Below are 21,331 nucleotides of genomic sequence, written 5' to 3'. Positions count from 1 at the left end.
CACGTTAATAATAAACACTATATTAGATGGGTTAAGCATAGCTGTCTGGACTTTTATATCGGGACCTTGATCATGGAACTGCGACTGCCCTAAAGTGTCACAGATGGCAGACATGATATTAAATAGGAGCTACTTTCTAACAGGGTTGCGAAAATATAGTTTGCGCAATTTTTCATAACTAGAGGCATGTGTGTAAATTTTTAGGGGAGCTGACATGTCCAATCGTTAATTAGTTCAATCTCGAAAATATATTTACATTATACTTTACAAATATTTAAAACTCTTAAGTTAGTTTTAAATCCGTATTATATGGAAAAAACCATCGCCGGAATTTCAATATTAAATTTCTTGAAATTTTTTAAAAGAGTGAATTCTTCATAAGGTAAATAAATTCAATTATACTCATATTTAAATCTCCGGAATAATAAATAAACAAGCATTAGTTGAGTTAGTACAGGTCTCTCCCAATATATTTTCTAATTACGTAGCTGCGCTTTCAGCACTATAAATTGTGGTTCTCATTTTTAACTGTTCTTTCTAAGGTTCTTTTAAAATAATTTTGCTTCGGATATACCACAAGCCTTAAAAGTGAAGTAAAAGCTATATTAGGCCTTACAAGCCTATCATAGCTTACACTTAAGTGACTTAAGTTCACTTAGAAACCGTCACCCAAATTTCAATATAACAGAATTAAGGAGAAAGTTGCATTGGAAAATAAGAACTACATTAAACACGAAGAAGTAAAGACCAACGATTTAGGGATAAAAATAATATCTCTAAAATTAAATTTAATGTGTAGAAATTAAAGAAAAATGTTAACCCACATGTAGTCACATCAGCGGTTCAAACTCTATGAACTGTTCCTATATTGTTAAAGCAATTAAGCTTCAATTTGAAACCGATTTTATCCTTGGTCTATCCCGGACAAGCGTGCTTTTCAATTCGATAAAATATGCGTCTAAATTCAACCTTCTCATTTTATGGGCCGATAAAATTTATGTAAGAAGGCAGAAGCAACCGCGTTAAATTTAAGACACGGAAAAATTTTCCCCACCTACTAAAAGAGATGAAATCTTCCTCCAATAGGAAGAAGAGTTTCTACTTCACGTGACCGCTAAACCTCCAAAGTTGAAGGAAGGAAACGTTCTAGAGGAGAGAGCCCCCTTCATCTTAAGACGCAAGTTCTCGAATCAACAGGTTCGGATGATAAGACGGCCCGCTTCTGAATCCCCAGAAAACTGAAACATTCAGAGAGCGAAAGAGTTCGTAGATCAAAAGTGAACTTGTCACCGGATAAGAGCAATTGCTTACCTGCAAAATATTCAATAACATAGTTATGCATAACTCCTTCGCAATTGTATTTTTCTGCTTGAGTTTCGCTTCGAATTTTGAGCTGAAAGAGAGTCGCTCGCAGAAATCGCTCCCGAAATTGAAATCTTTGTTTTACGAATTCATCAATGAAATTGATGAACTTCAAAACAATGGTAAGTAATTTTCGCACGCTATGATTCTCAGCTTTTCTCACTCGTAAAATTTATTACGATATCCTAGTTTATCATGTTTATTTTATTACTTCGATTAATTAACGAACTGTGATGAAACTCTAGTTTGATTTTATAAACTATACAGCGGAATATATAGTTGACTGAATATAATTTTTCTAAAATGTAAGAAAAACGCCTTCTTTGGGAGCACCAAGTAGCGTTAAACCAAAAATTAATAAACACATTTAAATAATTATATTAATTTTGGCGTAGACCTAATAACCAAATTTTAATTCTTAACAATATTTTTTAATGTAAGCCGAAGCCCAAGACGATATTGAAGTGTCTGACGATTATCAGAGAAATTACTTGGAAGAGAGAGAACTGCCTAATGAACAATTATTTCGCAGGGTAACTATACATTTCCCATACAAAAATTTGGCATTTAATAGAATAGATATGGATTTTAATAAATTTAATTTGTTACACAGATATTTCATAAAATACCAATTTCACTAAAGTTAGTTTAGATGGTTTCCACCAATTTCTGACTAAAAATATTTCAGAGCAAATATACCGAGATTAAAATGAATCAAGTGACTCGTTTACCTTTTATCCATCGATGTAATCAATCAAAAACTGACCTTCATTTCCAATTCTGTTCACTTGATTTAAGATAATGCAGTTAGATAATGTTCGCAAAATAAGCAAATTAAAAAATGGTACATATTTATACGTGTTAAAACTAATAAATAATACAATTTTAAACATAATCTTTTAGGCGATATAATCGAAAGTAATGGATAAATTGTGGGTTAAAATGTCTATTTTAAGTAATATCATAAAAAATTAAACGTCTAATGGAAATGTGCTCTGAAAAAATTTCCTGCTAAGATAATACTCCGTGTAAACCGTGTATAAAATTAGTTTTGGAACCTATACGTCACACGAACGAATTTGGATAGGGTTAATCAGTTTATGGTCTTTACTCAAAAATTGTTTTTGGGTAATGACGATAAACTGCAAGAAATCTGGATATAATACTTATTAAACGTTTAAACAAAATTGAAAAAGTAATACCGTTAGTAATAGTAAGTGTAGGGAGTTGTTGGCTCGCATGGCATGAAGCGCTTGCCACCACCCTTCTACGCATTGTAACCTGTCCATCTGTTAAGAACTACCTTTAAATTGGAATATAAGAATAACGTAAAACACGAAGAAGCTAAGACCAACGATTTAGGGATAAAAAGAATATCTCGAAACCCAAATTTCCTTGTTAACCCACATGTAGTAACATCAGTGGTTATAAAGAGGACTTGGGCCTAAGGTGGTGCCTTGGGTATTTGCCTAGCTGATAATTATTATTATTATTATTATATAGAATGTTTGCCAGGTAGAATCTGATCTAGAGTAATTAAATTTATCATATCATATAGGAACGAAAAAGTATGAGATGTTCATTTCATAATCTATGCCACTGTCGCAGTCGAATGACTGGCAATAAATTCTGCTGCGACTGCGCCGCGGGACCATGTTTCCCTGGAAGTTCCAAAGTCATGGTAGAAGGTCTGGAGGAACTGCCCTTGTCCGAGCTGCAAATTGGTCAGAAAGTTTTGGCAGGTAGGTAGCCTATTCACACGATACCACATTTTTGTCGAGCTTGTTGTGAATATTTTGAGATCCCAAGACACGTTGCATTTTCGTTCATACGTTCAACCAAAAGTTGGCGAGATTTCACGCGTTTACCGCCGAAGAAAATTACTTGAAATTTTTAAACATTGAACCTCGTCTACTACTAAATATGTCAATTTACATTAATTAAGGTATTTTAAATTAATATTACCATTTACTTTTGTGTAATTAAATATTTATAGCTAGGCCTCGGTGAACAACAATGTTTTGCTGAAATGTTAGCATGTGTGAATAGGCCCATACTTAGTCTAAAAACACCATCTACCAGTGTTTCTTTTTTTAACTTTTAAAAAAAATCAAAATATAGATTTATGTACTTTTTCAATGTTTTATAAATATTTTACGCACTAATTGATTAATAGTACATTAGTAATATAAAATTAAATTTAAGTAAATCATGTTAATTTCATTTAATTAGTACTATTTGTTTAGTTTGCTCTCATTTGACATTGCCACAGAAACCATTTTTGTACGTTTTCATAAAAACGTAGAAGTAAAAATCTAATTTAATTAGATAACCACGAAGTAGTGGAACATATGTATTCGATATCAGTAATCATGACGGTCAAAACATAACGCTAAATCTAATCGAAATTTAGCACAAAGGAATCCGTTGTGGTTTTTAAAACGTGATTTTCTTAAAATATACTTACATTGTTAGTGTAGAAGTACTTCGGGGAATAGGAATTTTTCCATCCATGAATATTTAACTGGAATACCCATAGAGATAGAAAAGAAATAGAGGGAAGATTACCGCCTTAAGGCACCCCTGTTTTTGACCGGGAAAAATCATTCCCCCCCCCACGCATGTATGAAAGCGGAGATGGGCAGAATTTGCAACGCCATCTATCCTTCCTTTGTTTACATCAAATGACAGTTGATTTTCAAAAAGGCATAATGTATTTCATGTCACCGCGCGTCGATGACACCACGTAATCTGCCCATCTGATGGCTTCCTACATTGGCGAAAAGGGGGTTGCCACTCGCGGTCAACTTCGCCAGATTCAATAGTGCCTCTATTTCTTTTCTATCTCTATGGGAATACCCGACGAAGCGGAAAGTGGAGCTTATGTAAAACATAAAACACTGTGATTGCCTGTTAATGTATGATGGAAAGCCTAGGAAACCAAATGACATCGATTTCTTTTTTAAAGATTAGAAAGAAAATAATACATTATTTTTATCAATTTAAAATAATTAAAAACTTCATTAAGTTTTGATTTCGAGTTAAAAAATAACAGAGGCGTACAGATAGGGGGGGGGGGGGACAGAGGTTCATATTGAACCGGGCGCCGCTCTAGAGGTCTTCTAGAGGGGCGCCAAAAGGCCCACAATTATTCCAACTGTATGCGTTGCTTGGCTTTTAACGGGTTAGAGTGTACTGATGGCTTTACCGGGGAGTCGGGGTCCGGCTCTTGTAACCGATAAGAGCGGTGGTGCACTGGGAGATGTTAGCTCTGATCAAATGGTCCTATCTCCACCTCCGACTTCGGTCAGGTTTGGGGCTGGAAACTGAGCTTCGGCTCAGGCTAACGGAGAGGGTCCAGGCAAACTGGCCGTCTCGGCGGATTGGGTAGCCTGCTGTGGGGCGGCGGGCTTCCGTATGAGGGCACGGTGGTCCTGTTTCCCGGCCTTTTGGGGCACCCCGGGACATCCAGTGCCAGCTGTGCCGGGTTACGTGGACCACTGTGTGCCCGTCGTACCCCCTTAGGAGCTCTCTCCAAAGGGTTTGACTCTTTACCTACGTAGGTAGGTTGTCGGCTGGAGTTGCTATAGCATCCACTCTCTATCTCACAGCTGTGCGAAGTGGGGGCTGGTCATCCCATTACTGCGCCTTTTGTCGTGATGAGTGGCTTGCGTCGAGGGTGAGACCATCAGTAATGGGTTCTACTATACCCATGCTGGATTTGTCACCTGTCCGGGCTTGTGGACGCTGGCGTAGGGCATTCTGATGAGACCACCGGTGTAGTAGGCTGTTTGATCGCTTGGAGCACCGGTTTATAAATTTCTGACCACATGTTTATGTTGCTTATATTCAAAAGTTCCTATAGGAAGTTAGATGCGTTTGACGTTTAAAATTAATGTGCGCTTAGAAAATAGTTTTTAACGTTCTTAATGACAGAATACTGTCGAAGGACGAAGTAATCTGGTTGAAGTTGGGAATTTTATGAGTTTATTGTTATCAGTAGCCCAGAATCAATAATAAGTAAGGGATAATATAATATTTATTCATAACTTATTTTATCAATGACATACAATGGGGGCACCATATAAAAATTTTGAACTGGGTGCCACCTGGGAACAACAAAAACCACGAGAACGAAGTTAGCCTATAAACACGCTAACGCAGTGTTGTGTACAAATTTCATTGGGTGAACCTTTACGCTGAACGTTTTACGGAAAGGGGGAAGACAATTTCCGAATTTTCCTCTTCTGACGGCAGCAGGCGATAAAGCGTCTAACCAATGAAAAATGTACACAAGAAAATGAACGACTTTTGACGGGTTGTGTTCTCCTTGTGTGGGCTGCTGTGTTTGTTGCTCCTAGGTGCCACAACCCGTCGGTACGCCACTGAAAAAAATGCAGGTGCCAAACAATAAGAATGATGGTTTGGAAGAATAAGTATTACCACGCGAAAATTAAAAACTAAATTAAATTTACCACGAAAATGCCCCCTTCGGATATAACAGGTTTTATTTTCCGCCACATAACAAATAAAAAAAGAAGAAAGGCATTCTTTTGAGTTTAATTTAAATAGTGACCATTGAACCCGAGTTGCAGCTGCCACTATCTATTGTTTTATATTTTACGATGCATTATGAAAGATAGCATTATAAAAGCCGACAAAATTCCAGATGCTACATAAATATAGCTACCGTTCGATTGAATAACAAAGCGGTAGTTTCGAATACGCGCGATAGCCGTATTTTGAAAAGACAGCCAGATCCGGCCTCATTTCTGGATCGATTCTGAGAGGTAAGAAAAGGCTCTATATGGAGAGGAAAATAAGAAAAACTCGAACACCTAAATTACCGAAGGCGTCAAAGGCCCGTGCAGTGAGTGAAGGCTGGATTTGAGCGTCAAAGTAACGCGCCAGGCATTTTGATGAAACGCCTCCCAATTCTTGAAGAGGAAATAAGGATTTCAATAAAACGTCACTTTCGATGGCCATCGCTTCATCACGGCCAGAGAGAAGGAGGAGCGAGCTCCGTAAAATGCAATAAGGTGAATTGAATGAACAGCGAGAGGGGGCGTACTTTCACGCAATCTATGGAAAATGTGTCAGTTTCGTTCGAGAAAATTGATATTTTTCGCCCTTCGCTTCCGAAGAATGTGGAAAGTAGAAGAGCAAACGAATATTGGCTGTCAAGAGATGTAGAGACTATCGCATTCAGGATAGAAATAGATTCATCTCCATCAAGATTTATTTTTAACCTCATTCGTCCCATCCTCTACGTATCCATTTCCTAATTAGCCCCAATGTGTGAAAACTGATACCTTTGTCTTTGGATAGATAATTGAATGGTTTGTTCATCCACTCATAGAGGGAACTATCACTTTTCTCAATCATCTCAACAGATAATATTTAATTGGGAATTTAAAGCTTTAGGATCTCGTAATCCTTGATCTTAATATGTGAAGCTTCATCCGAGCTTATCACTACAATAATTTTTGAAACAAGGTGGTACAGGCCATAATAGTAGCCTCATCTTGGACTTTGTCCAATTCGATAGGTGAACCCAAAAAGCATTTTATCGCTAAATTCGATAAACATCGGTAAGGCTAGAAATTCGCTCTCCCAAAATTAAATTTGTACCATTCATACGATTCATGTTTAATTAAAAATTTTGACCCAAATTGTTTCAGTAAAATTAAAAGACCAATTTTTATGGGGCCCAAACTGATTTGGCAACCGTAAGGGCTCGATATTTCGTTGCGGGGAAAGCAAGTGCATAATTGTATGACCCTAATTGCGCTCGTGAGTTTACTCTATTTCAAATCGATTATCGCAATATTTACAGATTAGTTTTGCCAAATAGTTTCGGACAAATCAACAAATTTATGGTCCCACGGTGATCCAAATTGGTTGTTCGCCCACGAGTTTTCTGTATTTTATATCGATTCGTGTTTCATTTTTAAATTTTTACCAAACGGTTTCATAAGAGTCAAGTCCCTATCATTTATTGGCCCTTGATTCCATCAACACCACCACCACACCGTGAACTTCATTATCGAAAATAACCACCTATTCCCTCCCACGATATATTGAGGCGAAGAGGATCAACCCCGAAATGTTGCCTAACAATTACTGATTAATTAAGAAATCTGATATATAAAGATGAGTGTTTTTCCGCTATAGGAATCTACAGTTTTCAATTTAGGTCGACCACATTTGGTATACTATCTCATGGTAGCCTGATTGTGGTTTTCGACGGTTACGGTCGGCAAAATAACTTTAATTAATTAAATTAATTTAATAATTAGGTATATACGCTATAAACAAGATACTACACTTCACGGTTGGCAAAAAACTTCAATTAATTGAATTAATTTAATAATCTATAAATATAAGTCTTAAAGTTTGTCCTTTTATTTATTTATTTATTTCCTAAAAACTCGAGAACGGTTAGCTATAGAGCCTTGAAATTTTAACTCTATGTTCAGGGCTTCGTTTCCAACTAAACACGCCTAATTCCAAATACCTGACATGGTTATTAATCTAATTCAATTTTACTCATAATTCAATAATAATTTTAACGGGTTAGTGTGAAATTCGTAGAAGGGGAGGTTTAGTTGGGATTTTTAAGTAGATCAGGACTTTTTACTACGCGTGTTACGTGTGTTACGTTTTTGCTACGCGTGTTGCGTTTTTTCTACAGTGTTTACCTTACTTACGTACAAATCAGATCTAATTCGTAAAACTAAGCCGGGTATTAAAGCTAGTATATCATAGATATGAGATATTGTGATAAATTTAGGAACAACTCGAAATTACTTTAGATAGAAATCTGAAATTAAAATTCTATTGAACGAAGAATCAGAATTATCACTGGTTGAAGGAACAATTGGACAATAAAGATAGAAGTGTTTTGGCGGGTATTAAAGCTAGTTAGGTATATCCGCCATATACAAGATACTACACTTTGATCTTAGCCAAAAGACCGAGTTTCTTAATTCTTAAGTCATACACACGATAAAAGCTTAAATTATTGCTTTTTTTTAAAAGTCTTCTTCTATAGAGACTATGCCGTATAATAAAAGACAAATTATTATGCAATCAACGTATAATTGGTTAATATAGTCATTAACCAGTTGGTTATATTGGGTACGGTGCCATGCGCGGAGACAGTTATTGCAGCTTACGTTCTATTTTCGTGTTGAATGTGTCGAAGTTTTATCACTGACGCTTATCCCCAAATAAATAGTTAAATGATCATCCCAAAATTGGTTAAAATATTCTGTAACTTAGAGTACAAGTAAGCATAGCTCAGCGGGAAACACTGGGTACTCTTACTAGTTCACTATAGAGAGTACTTAATAGCTTTGATATTCTATACGCAGGCACTGCAACGGGGGAAATATTTTATTCTCGCGTGGTGGCATTTTTGGATCGCCGACCTCGAGGTGACGCTGAGTACATTCATCTGTCTTCCGAAGAAGGACACCAAATTTCTCTCTCAGCCAACCATCTGATCTTCTCATCCAAAGGCAACGGCTCCGATTTCAGCCAGGCGCGGTACGTATAAAGAAGATTTCGCTGGTATAAAGGAAGTATGGACACCGAACGAAAGCATTTCCAACTCACCTTAGGTTCGCAAGTTCCGTGGAAATAGGAGACACTCTGTACGCGTTCCCAAAAGGGAACACGACCCTGTTTCCGGTTACAGTGACGGCGATTAACCGTGTCGTAGAAAGAGGTAAAGGCCTAACGGCCCAAACGCCTACTCGGCAATATGTTATATTTCACTTATTTTCCAATTTACGTAGGCGCCTATGTACCATTGACCGAACACGGGACCATCATAGTGGATCAGATACTAGCTTCTTGTTACGCGTCTTTTGGACACGAAGTGTCCCACTTCTTCCTAACACCCGTGCGCTGGTTTCCCGACTTGTTCAACCAGCCAACCAGCCAGCCAACCGGAGTCATGACATTCGTTTCTATTTTAAAATCTTTCGGACGCACCTTGTCCAATATACCAGGTCTCGTACAGTCTAGCAGGAACGAGATTGAAGTATTATTTTATCCCACTTTCGCGACAAATTATCCCTGATTAATTCCATTTACCAATTACGAAAACATACGGTAAATCCGTAACCTTTAAGAACTTGCATCACAACTTTTCAATCAAGTAATATTTGTTAGATTAGTACCAGGAGAATATGTCCTTTCGAATAACAAACCAATTTTCGTTTAACTAAAATGTCTCAGTAATGGCACGAATGGAAAGACATTTCCTTTCAGGCTCATTACTTAATGGAAGGTTCGGGTTTCCCGGGGCTTTGGAGACTTAATGGCCGGTCATTATGATTTTTAACGACGGACTTACGATAGATTTCATAGCTATTGTTTACCCTTTAATGGTAATTAATGAAGAATACGCGGAGCGATTACCGAGAATTATTCCATTTAGATCAAATTCATTCTTGATAATTGAATAATTCAACGGTTAATTTCTAAAGGAAATCCATCTAAGAGGCGTAGTGAAAATAGCTCCCTGTTTCCCCCGTTTTCCTTTGTGGGAAAACAACAGAACAAAATGGCGGCCAGAAACCAAAGGGATTATTTTTGCGACGAAAACTTTGTTAACTCTTTCTCTAGAGATAATACGGATGCTTCGACGCTTAAAATAATATATTACCACTGTCTGACTTTTTTAAAGTGTATTTCAATTTATCAGATAGCGATATCAGAAATTATTAAATTACATTGTTTGGGTTTCCAATAAGGACCCTGTGACATAAGTAAGTGAAACGCTTCAGTACCAGATTAGTCAGTTGCTTTTACATTTAGAAAATCACTTGATAAATATAAATTAATATTTTGTCCAAATATCATTCGTCTTAAAATAACGTCCATACTAGTAGTAAGAGAATAAAACACGAGAAATAGTAATAATTTTTGGTGTAAGCAAATTACTGTATTTTATTGGAACTTTGGAAGTCATTATAACGTAACCGGTATTATTATTAAATAAATGAATACATAACAGATTCACCCATTCATTTGGTTAAGGCTGCGCTCGGTCCTCTTAGAAACCAGGAGAGCAAAGGCACGACTTTAATAGTACCGATATCACTTAACATTGCCTGTGAAACAAACGGTTATACAACTGTCAGGTTAAGTAATTAATAAGAAACAATAAGCAAATAGAAAGAACCTCTAAATTTGTTTGATTTTCGGCGGTCATCAGAAAAGGTTTCCTGAAGATGAATATTGCAGCTGCAAATACTAATAAAAACGTGTGTCAGCTCATTCTATTACGGATATTGTAATTTTGTAGCGATATAGCTTACTAGACAGCACTTCGAGGGTGTCGTATGCCAAGACTCGATCCCAGAGTAGCAATATTTGTTCGGCGTTCAGGTAGCCCGAGAAGCCCCTCATCAACCACTTGACGGCTACTTTCAGACTAGAGTTCATTGCGACAGTAAACGTTACTATTCGCCTACTTAAGAGGTTAGAAATTAAATTTTGTTAACTCACGGATAGATTTCCTTATTGGCAAAATGGTACGTTAACTGCGGATCTATTTCTTGAAGCAACGTCTCCAATAAAACGCATAATGATAGGATACCCTTCAATAATAAAGACAATCTTAAATCGATTGCGGAATTAGCATATAGCGTTTACAATTTTGCGACGCTTAAATGTCGACTGGGATACACGTTTCGATGTAACTCGCATAAACGTCTATTGATTTAGTTTGATTTAATTTAGAAATCCAATTTGGACCTACTTAATCTAGATACTGCCTATCTCAGTATTTACGATTAATTGGGAAAGCCATTAGCCTCTCTGGCGCTGCTAAATGTATCAGAAAAAATCTTTATTATTATATGAACTAAATTTGAACCAATTTTCAATCATCTGGTACTTAATAAATCCAAGAGGAATTTTATACAAATCGATGTTTTTGAGGAACTGGGTTTTGGAAAAAAGGTAGCTAAACGCAAACGCATTAATTTAAATTAATTTATAGGCAAACTGAATTTTTCGAGTTACCTGGATTTGGAAATGAGGTAGCCATGTTTTTTTTTGGAGTTAGATGGCGCCTGTATCAAATATGACAATAGTGCGTACGCGGGTTTTGAGGTCCCGCGAATTGACCAGAAATCTTACTTCAAATTAAAATTCCTTAATGAAACCGAAAACTTAGTTGAGTAACTAAAAAAATAATTTTTAACCGAAATGGTTATGTACATTTTAAGTCGAAAATCTACAAAAATTATGTGGGCCCTGTAGTGGCAAAATTAATATTAGGCTATTGAGGATCTGATTTCTATTGATTGAAATATCAATGACCCTTCTTAACCTTATGGCTGAAGCCTTATGACAGATACGGCAGCGGTGGAGGTGGCCAAAATGTGATCTTAGTACACAAAAATCCCTTAGGATTGTGTAAAAAGCGCTACATGTCGATCGATTTCAGAGCCATCTGTCGCAAAATAGATATACTAACAAGGAGAGTACCCGAGGTGTTTATTGCCGATTTTGTTCAAAGTCGGGCGCAATGTAGACCTATATGAGATATGAAATTTCCCAAAACTAAACGTTGCACTACCCATTTGATTTGCCATGGCAACCGAAAATGTTTTTGACCACTTAAAACAAAAATACGATATTTTTCCTTATTCTACCCAAAAATTGTTACAATTTTACCCCAATATGTTCCGATTTACTAAAATTTACCTAAATGTAGTCCAAATTACCAATTTCGTTATTTTCAAATTTCGTTTCTGTGAAACCGTGAAAATACCATGCTTTTTTAAATGGAGATTTTTTGTTTTAATTGATCAAAAATATTAGTATCAAGTTCACAAAATTATTATATTTATTTATTAGCAACTAAGTGTCGCAATTTAAGGCAATATCTGATAAATTTTCTTGAAACTAGCTATTTTCGTTATAACCCATAGAAAAAATCGATTTCGGGGTAATTTATAGTTCTATATATAACGACAGATGGCATTGATTCTGGTGGAAAAATCTTTCCGCCTCATTTCCTTTCCTTAATCAGCGACCAATCAGAGGGAAGCCGTAAACCACTTCTCAACTATTGCGGCTCTCCTCTGCCTTTACCGTTATATCGCCTACACCTCCTTCTACACCCCTTCCGTGAAATATTTTTGTTCGTGACACTAAAATAGCCCCCCCCCCTGGGTTACTAAAAAATACATATTTGTAGAAGAAAGGCACTACCTGACAATGCGACGACAGAGTATGCAATCGAAAAAAGTATCGACAATAAAGTTCCTTGAAAATATTGTACATCAAGACTGGATCTTCGGTCAAGAAGCATAAGGGAGTCACTGCGGATCAATGAGGAAAGAAAAATATTTCATTTGCGAGATAGCGTCGTCTCCCTCTGCGGAATATTGAGCAAAAATAAGAGAGAGGGGTTTTAGCTTACAATACATCGAAAATCCGTGGAATGGAATGACTCCGTTGGGTGGATAAATGACCGCTGCTCCTTCTTGATTCAGCCGACCGCGCAAATAGCCAGTGGCCGGAGAAGCGGAACTTCCGTGAAAGTGGTCAAGAACCAAAGTGTCTCTCGTAAAAGCTAATAAAATCTGAAAGTTTTCCCGATCAGTTCCGAAAGAAGATATCAAAACTAACAACGCCACAAATATATATCACGCGATATAACGAACGCGCGTGGGGTCAAAGATTTATTATCGCTCGCGGATAGGTCAAGTCGGTTGCTTATTATTATCGCTGTAGATGCGCGTAGCTAGAAAATGTAGCTATATCAGTAATAACAATTACCTGGTATAGTACGTCTTCAAATACAAAATACTGGTCATCGTTCGAAGACGTTAGTCTGATGTCCTGGAAAACGATATCAACCCATCAGTTCGGCAGCTTAAATAAATCACTTGAAAGAGCTAACCTTAAAAATTAGTTTGTCTACAAGCATATCATGTTGTATGACGTATGATTTCAATTGTTGAAACCTCAGTTTGTCCTGCGTTAAAGATGGTTATATTATTTCGTGTTTCAAATACAAATAAAAATTACTTACATCGTCTTCGGATTTAGCTCCAAGAATGTGAGACCATATCTCGGTACGAATACTCGGTAAACAACCGAATTTAGCGTACTCACGGGCGAGCAAAGGGTCCAGAGTTGAGAGCACTGCGATATGACCGAATAATTATTTATTAGTTGTCATGAACTCGAAGAATAATGGATACGATATTTTTTAACCTTTATTTCCAAGTTCTAAATAGTCGTCCCCGACGTGGTCTACTCCAACGTGACACGATCTCAATTCGTGGTAAGCCTTCCTCTAAATAAATCTACATGAAAAACTGCATTTTTAACGAACAAATTTTCACGTCTTACAATCTGAGAAAAAGTCTTGACCCTTATTGGAACTTTTATTTGTCCCCAAATATTTGTTGCTCTGGAAAATAAAATATTGTTTGATGTAAAAACGAAACTAAGTGACTTTAAACACTATTAGCTCAGTCTCTCAGTAAAATTTAATTCTACATTTGTTCATAGTTTTAGCCAGTGGAAGCAATCCGTTTTTGAAGCTGCTTAAATTTTTTTTTAACGTAACATAAATACCCAGAATCACTGGCTAAGGAGAGTGACCAGTTTGGACTTCTAACATTTAACAGAACGTCCAAGAAATCTTTCGGTGAATATAATGGTCTTATTCTAGATAAATCTATAAAGATTAAACAAATTTATCTTAAATTAAATAGACAGTTCAAGTTGAAAGTTAAGACTTGAACTTACACCTTGGACAAATAAACTACCCAACCCGAATCGTAAGAAAAAAGTCCATTCTTCAAATTGCATCGCCTAGCTGACAGGTCTCTTACCTAGATAATCTAGAAATCTTTCCACACAAATAATTTAACCGCAAAAATTTCAATTAATCATTAAAATTAGTATTATTTGTTTTATACGAATAAATTATACGATTAAACAACGATTTAACATGCAAAATTAATCATTTTTTTCGAATATTTCTGAATAATTCTCGGTTATGGATAAATATAAACAATCGTATAATTTCTTATTCAAACGCCGACCTCTACACATACCTTAACATTTTAGACCTGTGTCGAGCTTAAGATATTAGGCATAAAGTCATTCGCTTATTTTGCGAACGTGTTTAATATTTGGGTGGAAGTCTTTCAAATATCGGACACCGTGGCGCTGCTATGAAAATACCAATCTAGATTCGGGTCCAGTTGTTTATTGGCCCTTTAAACATTTAATAATTTAAGTTACCGATGTCTTCGGTGCTTAATTCGCACCATTTCGCTTCCAAATCTCTTTGTTCCGATACCGGCCTCTGAAATCGAAATACAAAAATATTGGAATCATGATAAAATAAACACTCAATCTGAAAGAAAGGAAAATTTACCTTTTTGGAAAGAGGGATTCCCAGCTCATTATACATGCTGTTCAAGCTTTTAAATATTCGCCTTTCCCAAGATATCTTTATCAAAACGAGTATATAGAAACAATATTACGGTAATTATAAGGGAGTTGAAATATACCTGAGCTTTCTGTATAAAATCTAAAGGTTCTCTGGGTTGCGGAACTGCGAGTAACAAATGCGATTTCCGAATGGAATACTGATAAATGTGACTCCGAATCTTCTCTCGAAATTTCAACTGAGATATCTCTTTCAGGCATCTCTCTTCGAAATTCTCTGGAGAAATTTTGGTATCATTTACCAAAACCTACATGTTTAAATAGATAAATATTATCGTTTCAAGAATACTTACAAAATGTGTTTAAATAGTTATAGACTTTTTTAATAAATATAGATATAAATAATAATAATACGTATGATTATCATTTTCGTTGATAATTATTCAGTCTTACGTTATTACTTCACTTTTGTCGATGAAAAATCAGCTTATTTTTTAGTATGAAATATAAAGTAATTATGAACAAGAACGTCAGCTCCATGTTCAAAAAATTAAAAGTTGAAAACAAGATCATCTTTAAAACAATTTTATTGCAATAAAACCAAAAAAACTACTCCGGTTACACGTGGTATTATTAAAAACTCGGTAATATTACAAACGTGGATATATAAAGGAAATATAGAGAAAAGAATACTTTTTATAGAAATATGGTATTTGTACAAATTCAGAAATATTTCAAACTCAGAGAAAATATTGAGATAATAATATTTTTTTTATAGAAATATTGTATTTGTACAAATTTGGTTATATTTGAAACTTAGATATATAGAGGAAATATGTTTGAAAAATTGAATAATATTTATCTAAGAAAAAAAGTAGAAAACTATATCGGAGAAGTATTTTTTCGTTTATATCTCTTGAATGATACGTTGCAAAGTGTTGCTGACCAAGTCCAACAGCGCGGATCTGACCACTGAGGACTTCCTCTCTCGATGTACCTCTCTCGCAACAGATGGTTCGAGTTGTTTAACGGCGGTTTGCTGTTCGTTCTTAGCAACGTCTGCCGCTGCTCGCCGATGTTTGCCACCACGATTCCGTTGGTTACCCGATTTCTTGGTTTTAATAGCTTGATAGGAATGCTTAGCCAATGTCTTCACCCACTTGGCAGTCACGTTGTCCGTCTTCTCAGCTTGAACAATCGCGTTGGAAATCTTCTCCTGGAAAAGAGCCACTTCTTCGCTGCTATTACTAAAGTCCATGGACGGATACAGCTCTCCAGTTTCGTCGATAAACTGGAGTTTTTCCAGTTCCCGGTTGTAGGAGCCATAGTGAATGCTATCAAGAATCAAACCTTTGGCTGGAGCGCACGGCAAATCCATCAAAGGATTCTCCCAAGCGCTAGATAAGGTTTCGTCAGTAGCGAGACCTATAGATAATTCCAATATTTGCACAATTCGCCGTACAGAGAGAACGCGTCACCGTTTGTTTATACCTCTAGCGTATGCCACCGTGAATCCCACTAAACTGCAAACTTGAAGGATCATGAAGTTTTCCCCGCGAAACGTTAACGAAACGAATTCCAAGTCATCGACGACGCACGGCTTTCCACATTCAGCCGAAATGATGACGCGAGAGTTCTTCGAACCGGGTTTTCCCTTGACAGTCCCGCTGAAGTTATGGAAGCTATGGTAACCTTCGAACTTTTCGAGAAGGCACTCCACTTTGGCGAGAAGTTCTGCCGGTACTCGATAATCACCAACTGCGCCCTCGTATTCGACATCCAAAGCAAAAGTTGGTAGTAGGTACTTGAAAACCTGAAAAAGAGCACTCGTGTAATATCGTTTACATTTCAAATGATGTAGTTCGGTCTGACTTGGTAGTTTGATTGAGTTTTGTCCATCGCGCAAGAATATTTCGGGTTGAAAGTTGGAGGTACTTTTCGTCCATCGAAGCAACGAATGTAATGCGGCAAAAGTTCGTTTATTTTTTCAAGACGATCTTCGATGTTGCCACCATTATTTGGCATTGCAATAATTTGGCACAGGGCTGAGCCATTTGCTGGAGTTTTACAAGCGGATTTCTACTCGTATCATTGTTCAGTTAGATCAAAACTTATCCTACTAATATTTTGATATATATATATAGCGTGATTACCAAAGACGTAAGTTTCAGTTTCTTGTCCTTAAATTCGGTCGCGAACAACGCTCGTAATATATCATTATAAACTGCCGGCACATTCCTGTTCATCGTAGAGAAAAATGCTTCGCGTCCTATACCCATATATCCGAAGACGAAAGCAATTTGAGATGATTTTCTGAAAGACGATGGCGCTTTGATTCCGATGCATTTATCCTGGACCTCAATCGGTTTCGCATCCGTTACTCGCGCGTAGTTCTTTTTGTGATTAAACAAAAATAAACAACTGACAAACTGAAAATAATCAACGATCGAACGAACCTCTTTCTCGCCTTCGTTATCTTTGTCAAAAATAATTTGACGTTTCGCGGTTGGAAATTTTTCGATCGATTGCGTTATATCTTTCATAGCCATTTTGTTGAAAACGAAAAACAGCTAACCCTAAAAAGAAACGTTTTGAAATAACGCGCGCGCTTAATATCGATCGAAAAATAAAAGTGACGACGCGTGCGCTTGCGCGAGACGCCGAGAGCGGTTACTGTTGGTAATAGAACTAGGTACGTGCGATTCAAATTCAAATTAGCTTACCGTTAGGGATGATACAATTTCGTGATATAGTTGCGAGTCAACCAAATCGGTACACATTAGACTTATCGAATGTTTATTCATGATTAAATTTATGAAATCATTTATTTGATCTAGAATATATTAGAATATATAAGACTAAACCAGCTACGTCTGACCATCGCCCATTGAATTTGCGGCAGTAGCCGAACAACGCTTCGTTATATTGATTTAAATACTGGTACAAACACAACCACATTAGCGACGTGTAAATTTAATTTAGTGTAGTTCAATTAAACTGATGTTTAAAGTTTAAATTTTAAGGACGATAATTTTATAATTAAAACTTGGAAGATACGTTCCGCTTTTTAATACAACAATAGATGGCGGACTATTGCGGTAAATAAGAAAGGAATCGATTTTTCCTCGCTGATAAAAACAAGTTTCCAGCCGAGATAAAACTTAATTAGCTAGAGTGCAACTTATAAGAAAAACTTTTCACGACTTCAAAGTAGTCCTATAACTTAAGCTTATTAAAGTAGAAAAAGCTGTATTTTTTATTTTGGACGAATTTGGGCTATTTTCCTAGGTTATATGATCTAAAATAATCCGGTTCAGACGTTTTCTAAGCCACTGTCGACATTTACTTTTTTTCTAAGCCAATAAAACCGGACATCCGAGAACTGGAAAGATAATCTTCGATTTCAAATTGACTTTTTATCCGTTGACGTAGCATTTCCGATTTTTCTCGACTAAACTACAGATTTACGGTAAAGGGAAATCCTTTCACTAAAAGTAGTGCGCTTTTCCCTTTGTTATGTTTAACTTTTAAAAGTACTCCGATTTATAATTTGGATACGAATACATAATGATTTGCCTACAGCCAAATAGTTTCCGTTCATATTAAACCGTCACAAAATGTTGTTTAAAGAAAACGTTTCAATGACGAACGCTGAAATTCTTTCTTCATGATTAGCGTAATGCTGCTAACTGAATCTCAGATAAAAGTTACAATATAATTGCGAAATATCAGATTATCAGATCAGTTGATATGGGTAAAACTGAGGGGCAAGACACTATCATGATTATTAGGACACCATCAAAGATTAAATCAGATTAAATTGTGATTATTAGGACATCATCAAAGATTAAATCAGATTAAATTATGATTATTAGGAAACTATCAATGATTAAACCAGGTTAAAATCATGGTTATTAGGACACCAACAAAGATTAAATCAAATTAAATCATGAATATTAGGTCCCCATCAATGATTGAATCAGATTAAATCATGATAAAAATGATTAAATCCAGATTAAATAAATTAAATTATGATTAAAATTATTAAAAAAAGAGATTAAATGATTAAATCGCGATGGAAATGATTATCTGAGTAATCTGATTACGTCTTAGTTTCAGTTTTACTTTTCTACGTTCGGAGTTTTTCGTGTGGATTCTTCGGTGGTTTCTTGTTGTATTTATAACGGTCGAGTATTTATCATATTCCGAACGGTTTGATTCCGAAATAATTTCAATGGAATGTCAAATCCTCGGTAAAATCACTTCGGAAATAGCTTGAGAAATGGAAATGGAAAATACAAAACAGTTGGCTAAGCCAAATGTGGAAATTACTAAATCATGATTAAATTTTTAATAATTTAATCATTATTATTAGGACACCCTAAGGCCTAGTGACCTGCCCCTTGATCAAAACGCAAAACAGATTGTTTAAGCTAGAAACTAATCTGAATACATCGTAAACCAACAAATTTCAGATGCCTCACAGTTATCGTTTCTACTTACCCCCAAAATTATGTTATTTTACTACTGTTTTTAATTTATGTGATATATATATATATATATATATGTCACATAAATTAAAAACAGTGTTAAAAGAACATATATATATATATATATATATATATAGGAATCAGATACAATTTCAGATCAGATTGCTGGGTGAAGGGAACATCCTAGATCAACCTTATCTGAAAATTGATGGTCTTAATGACGATATTTGAAAATTACCACCTAATTCACCCGTTTCTTTTTGCCGTAAGAAGCTCTAGTTTAGATGATAAATACAGTAATTGAAGGTCAAAAAAAAACTCAATACCGGTATACCAAGGTCAATAAATCAAAAGATACAAAAAGGGTGATTTTTACACCACAAATAAAAACAGTTTTACGTGGCTAGGAATACGATAAAAAAAAGCGTGTCTATTTCACCGAATTTCCTCCGCGATCTATAAAAAGAATCGTCGTGGCCTTAGAAAGAAATCAACAGAGACAAGTGATAATAGGGAAAAAGCAAATTGTTAGATTCGCTCTATACCCAAACAAAATTACTTTTCGAAAAAGCAACGAACGTTGTTACGATACTTGGCACAGAAGTCGCAGTTCGCGACGAATCGAAGGATATGCGCTCTGATCGGGACTACCGAGATCGGAAGGTCACAGTGGCTTAGGCCGGTAATATAAAAAGAAAGCTGTTTATATCCCCGACCGTCACGCCCGATATTCTCTAACGGAACGTTATGCATTTCACTCTTTTCGTAATTGGTGCAGTCACCCAAATATACGTAACTTTGATTTTGGCCCATTTTGTATACCAAACAATTATGATACCACGATGCTGTCATTTTCATTTTGATTATAAATATCCGTGACTTCAGCTAATACTTTTAAGGTTAGGTTTTCATTCACGACAGCGTTAATAAGGGTACAGAATGACTTTAAGCTAGAGGTCGGCGGAACAAATAAATTAACCGCAAATATTTCAATTAATCATTAAAATTAGTATTATTTGTTTTATACGAATAAATTATACGATTAACATGCAAAATTAATAATTTTTTTCGAATATTTCTGAATAATTATCAGTTATGTATAAACAATCGTATAATTTCTTATTCAAACGCCAACCTCTACTTTAAGCTATTTTTGCAAATTGATTAAAGTATAATATTACGAAGTATATTTTTAACTTAATTTCTTTAAGGTAATTCGACGTGACCGTAGGGAAAAAGCTATACCGGTGTTTGAATAACTTCCAAAATAAGATGAAAAGCTACAATATTTAGTTACAACAGGCTTTCCTCCGGTCCTTGTACGACAGTTTATTCTAAGTGCATTCGCACGGTTTAACTAGCTAGCTTCAGTTTGCTCAAAACATTTGGTTCGCGTGAATACGAATTCTACGATTTGGGTGTTTTACATTTCGTGGCTGAACTTAACGGACTGAACTAGTTGGACCCTGCGGGAAGAATGGACCTCAAAGCTTCCACGGAATGTTCTAAATTCATTGTTTATCACCCGGCAAGGACCCTCTGCGCTCATAAAGATAAAGGCAAATTCTAACGAATCTCTTCTCTCGCCCTCATGAGATATTAAAGATCAGTGTGTTATCTTATGAAACTGTTAAGCAACCAAGTAAGTAGAACAGGCTTTAAGTACTTTTAGGTACCAACGAAGAAAATTTTTCACGCTTAGAATTAACTAAATGAAAGAGTTTCCCAAGTTGATGAGCCTCCTCTCCAAACTCTCCCCGAAGTGCACAATTTTTACCTTTTTTAAGAAACTCGCTTTTACCTTTCCCTTTCAAGTTTGTTTTAAATCGGGACATTAAAATATTTGCGCTATAAAGTATGTAAATTACTAAAGATAAATAACTTGTACGCAAAGAGGATGTGGTGAATTTTTAAAAGTACCGCAGCGGCGTCATAAAACTTTTATTTTATCGTCTTCGATTAATGAGAAACCAACTCTTCTGAAACTTATACCCGCATTTGGAGACCATGGCCTCAACTACCATTTAAAACCATGCCCT

General features: G+C 36.0%; 3 protein-coding genes across 3 annotated transcripts; 1 reads left to right on the top strand and 2 right to left on the bottom strand.

Annotated features, from left to right (window-relative positions):
* Positions 1 to 1,336: 1,336 nt before the first annotated feature.
* Positions 1,337 to 10,126, top strand: LOC149947385 (sonic hedgehog protein-like). The gene is made up of 6 exons (XM_090170892.1): positions 1,337 to 1,484; positions 1,804 to 1,895; positions 2,921 to 3,104; positions 8,739 to 8,913; positions 8,988 to 9,094; positions 9,165 to 10,126. The coding sequence occupies exons 1-6, from the start codon at positions 1,337 to 1,339 to the stop codon at positions 9,449 to 9,451; spliced, it is 993 nt and encodes a 330-aa protein (XP_090027018.1). The 3' UTR covers positions 9,452 to 10,126.
* A 274-nt stretch (positions 10,127 to 10,400) lies between these two features.
* LOC149947384 (TBC1 domain family member 19) lies at positions 10,401 to 15,229 on the bottom strand. The gene is made up of 16 exons (XM_090170891.1): positions 15,217 to 15,229; positions 14,925 to 15,079; positions 14,789 to 14,863; positions 14,653 to 14,716; positions 13,978 to 14,080; positions 13,750 to 13,810; positions 13,612 to 13,693; positions 13,427 to 13,557; positions 13,295 to 13,369; positions 13,171 to 13,233; positions 12,812 to 12,974; positions 12,601 to 12,710; positions 10,885 to 10,976; positions 10,695 to 10,810; positions 10,559 to 10,629; positions 10,401 to 10,487 (listed from the first exon to the last, which is right to left on the bottom strand). The coding sequence occupies exons 1-16, from the start codon at positions 15,227 to 15,229 to the stop codon at positions 10,401 to 10,403; spliced, it is 1,461 nt and encodes a 486-aa protein (XP_090027017.1).
* A 142-nt stretch (positions 15,230 to 15,371) lies between these two features.
* On the bottom strand, positions 15,372 to 17,432 carry LOC149947383 (pseudouridylate synthase 1 homolog). The gene is made up of 5 exons (XM_090172143.1): positions 17,259 to 17,432; positions 16,956 to 17,195; positions 16,675 to 16,881; positions 16,294 to 16,615; positions 15,372 to 16,227 (listed from the first exon to the last, which is right to left on the bottom strand). The coding sequence occupies exons 1-5, from the start codon at positions 17,349 to 17,351 to the stop codon at positions 15,710 to 15,712; spliced, it is 1,380 nt and encodes a 459-aa protein (XP_090028269.1). The 5' UTR covers positions 17,352 to 17,432; the 3' UTR covers positions 15,372 to 15,709.
* Positions 17,433 to 21,331: the final 3,899 nt, after the last annotated feature.

The sequence above is a fragment of the Leiobunum rupestre genome, chromosome 4 (assembly GCF_980474605.1).
Source record: "Leiobunum rupestre chromosome 4, qqLeiRupe1.1.hap1, whole genome shotgun sequence".
NCBI classification, from domain to species: Eukaryota; Metazoa; Arthropoda; class Arachnida; order Opiliones; family Sclerosomatidae; genus Leiobunum; species Leiobunum rupestre.
This window is presented reverse-complemented; position numbering and strand designations above follow the sequence as displayed.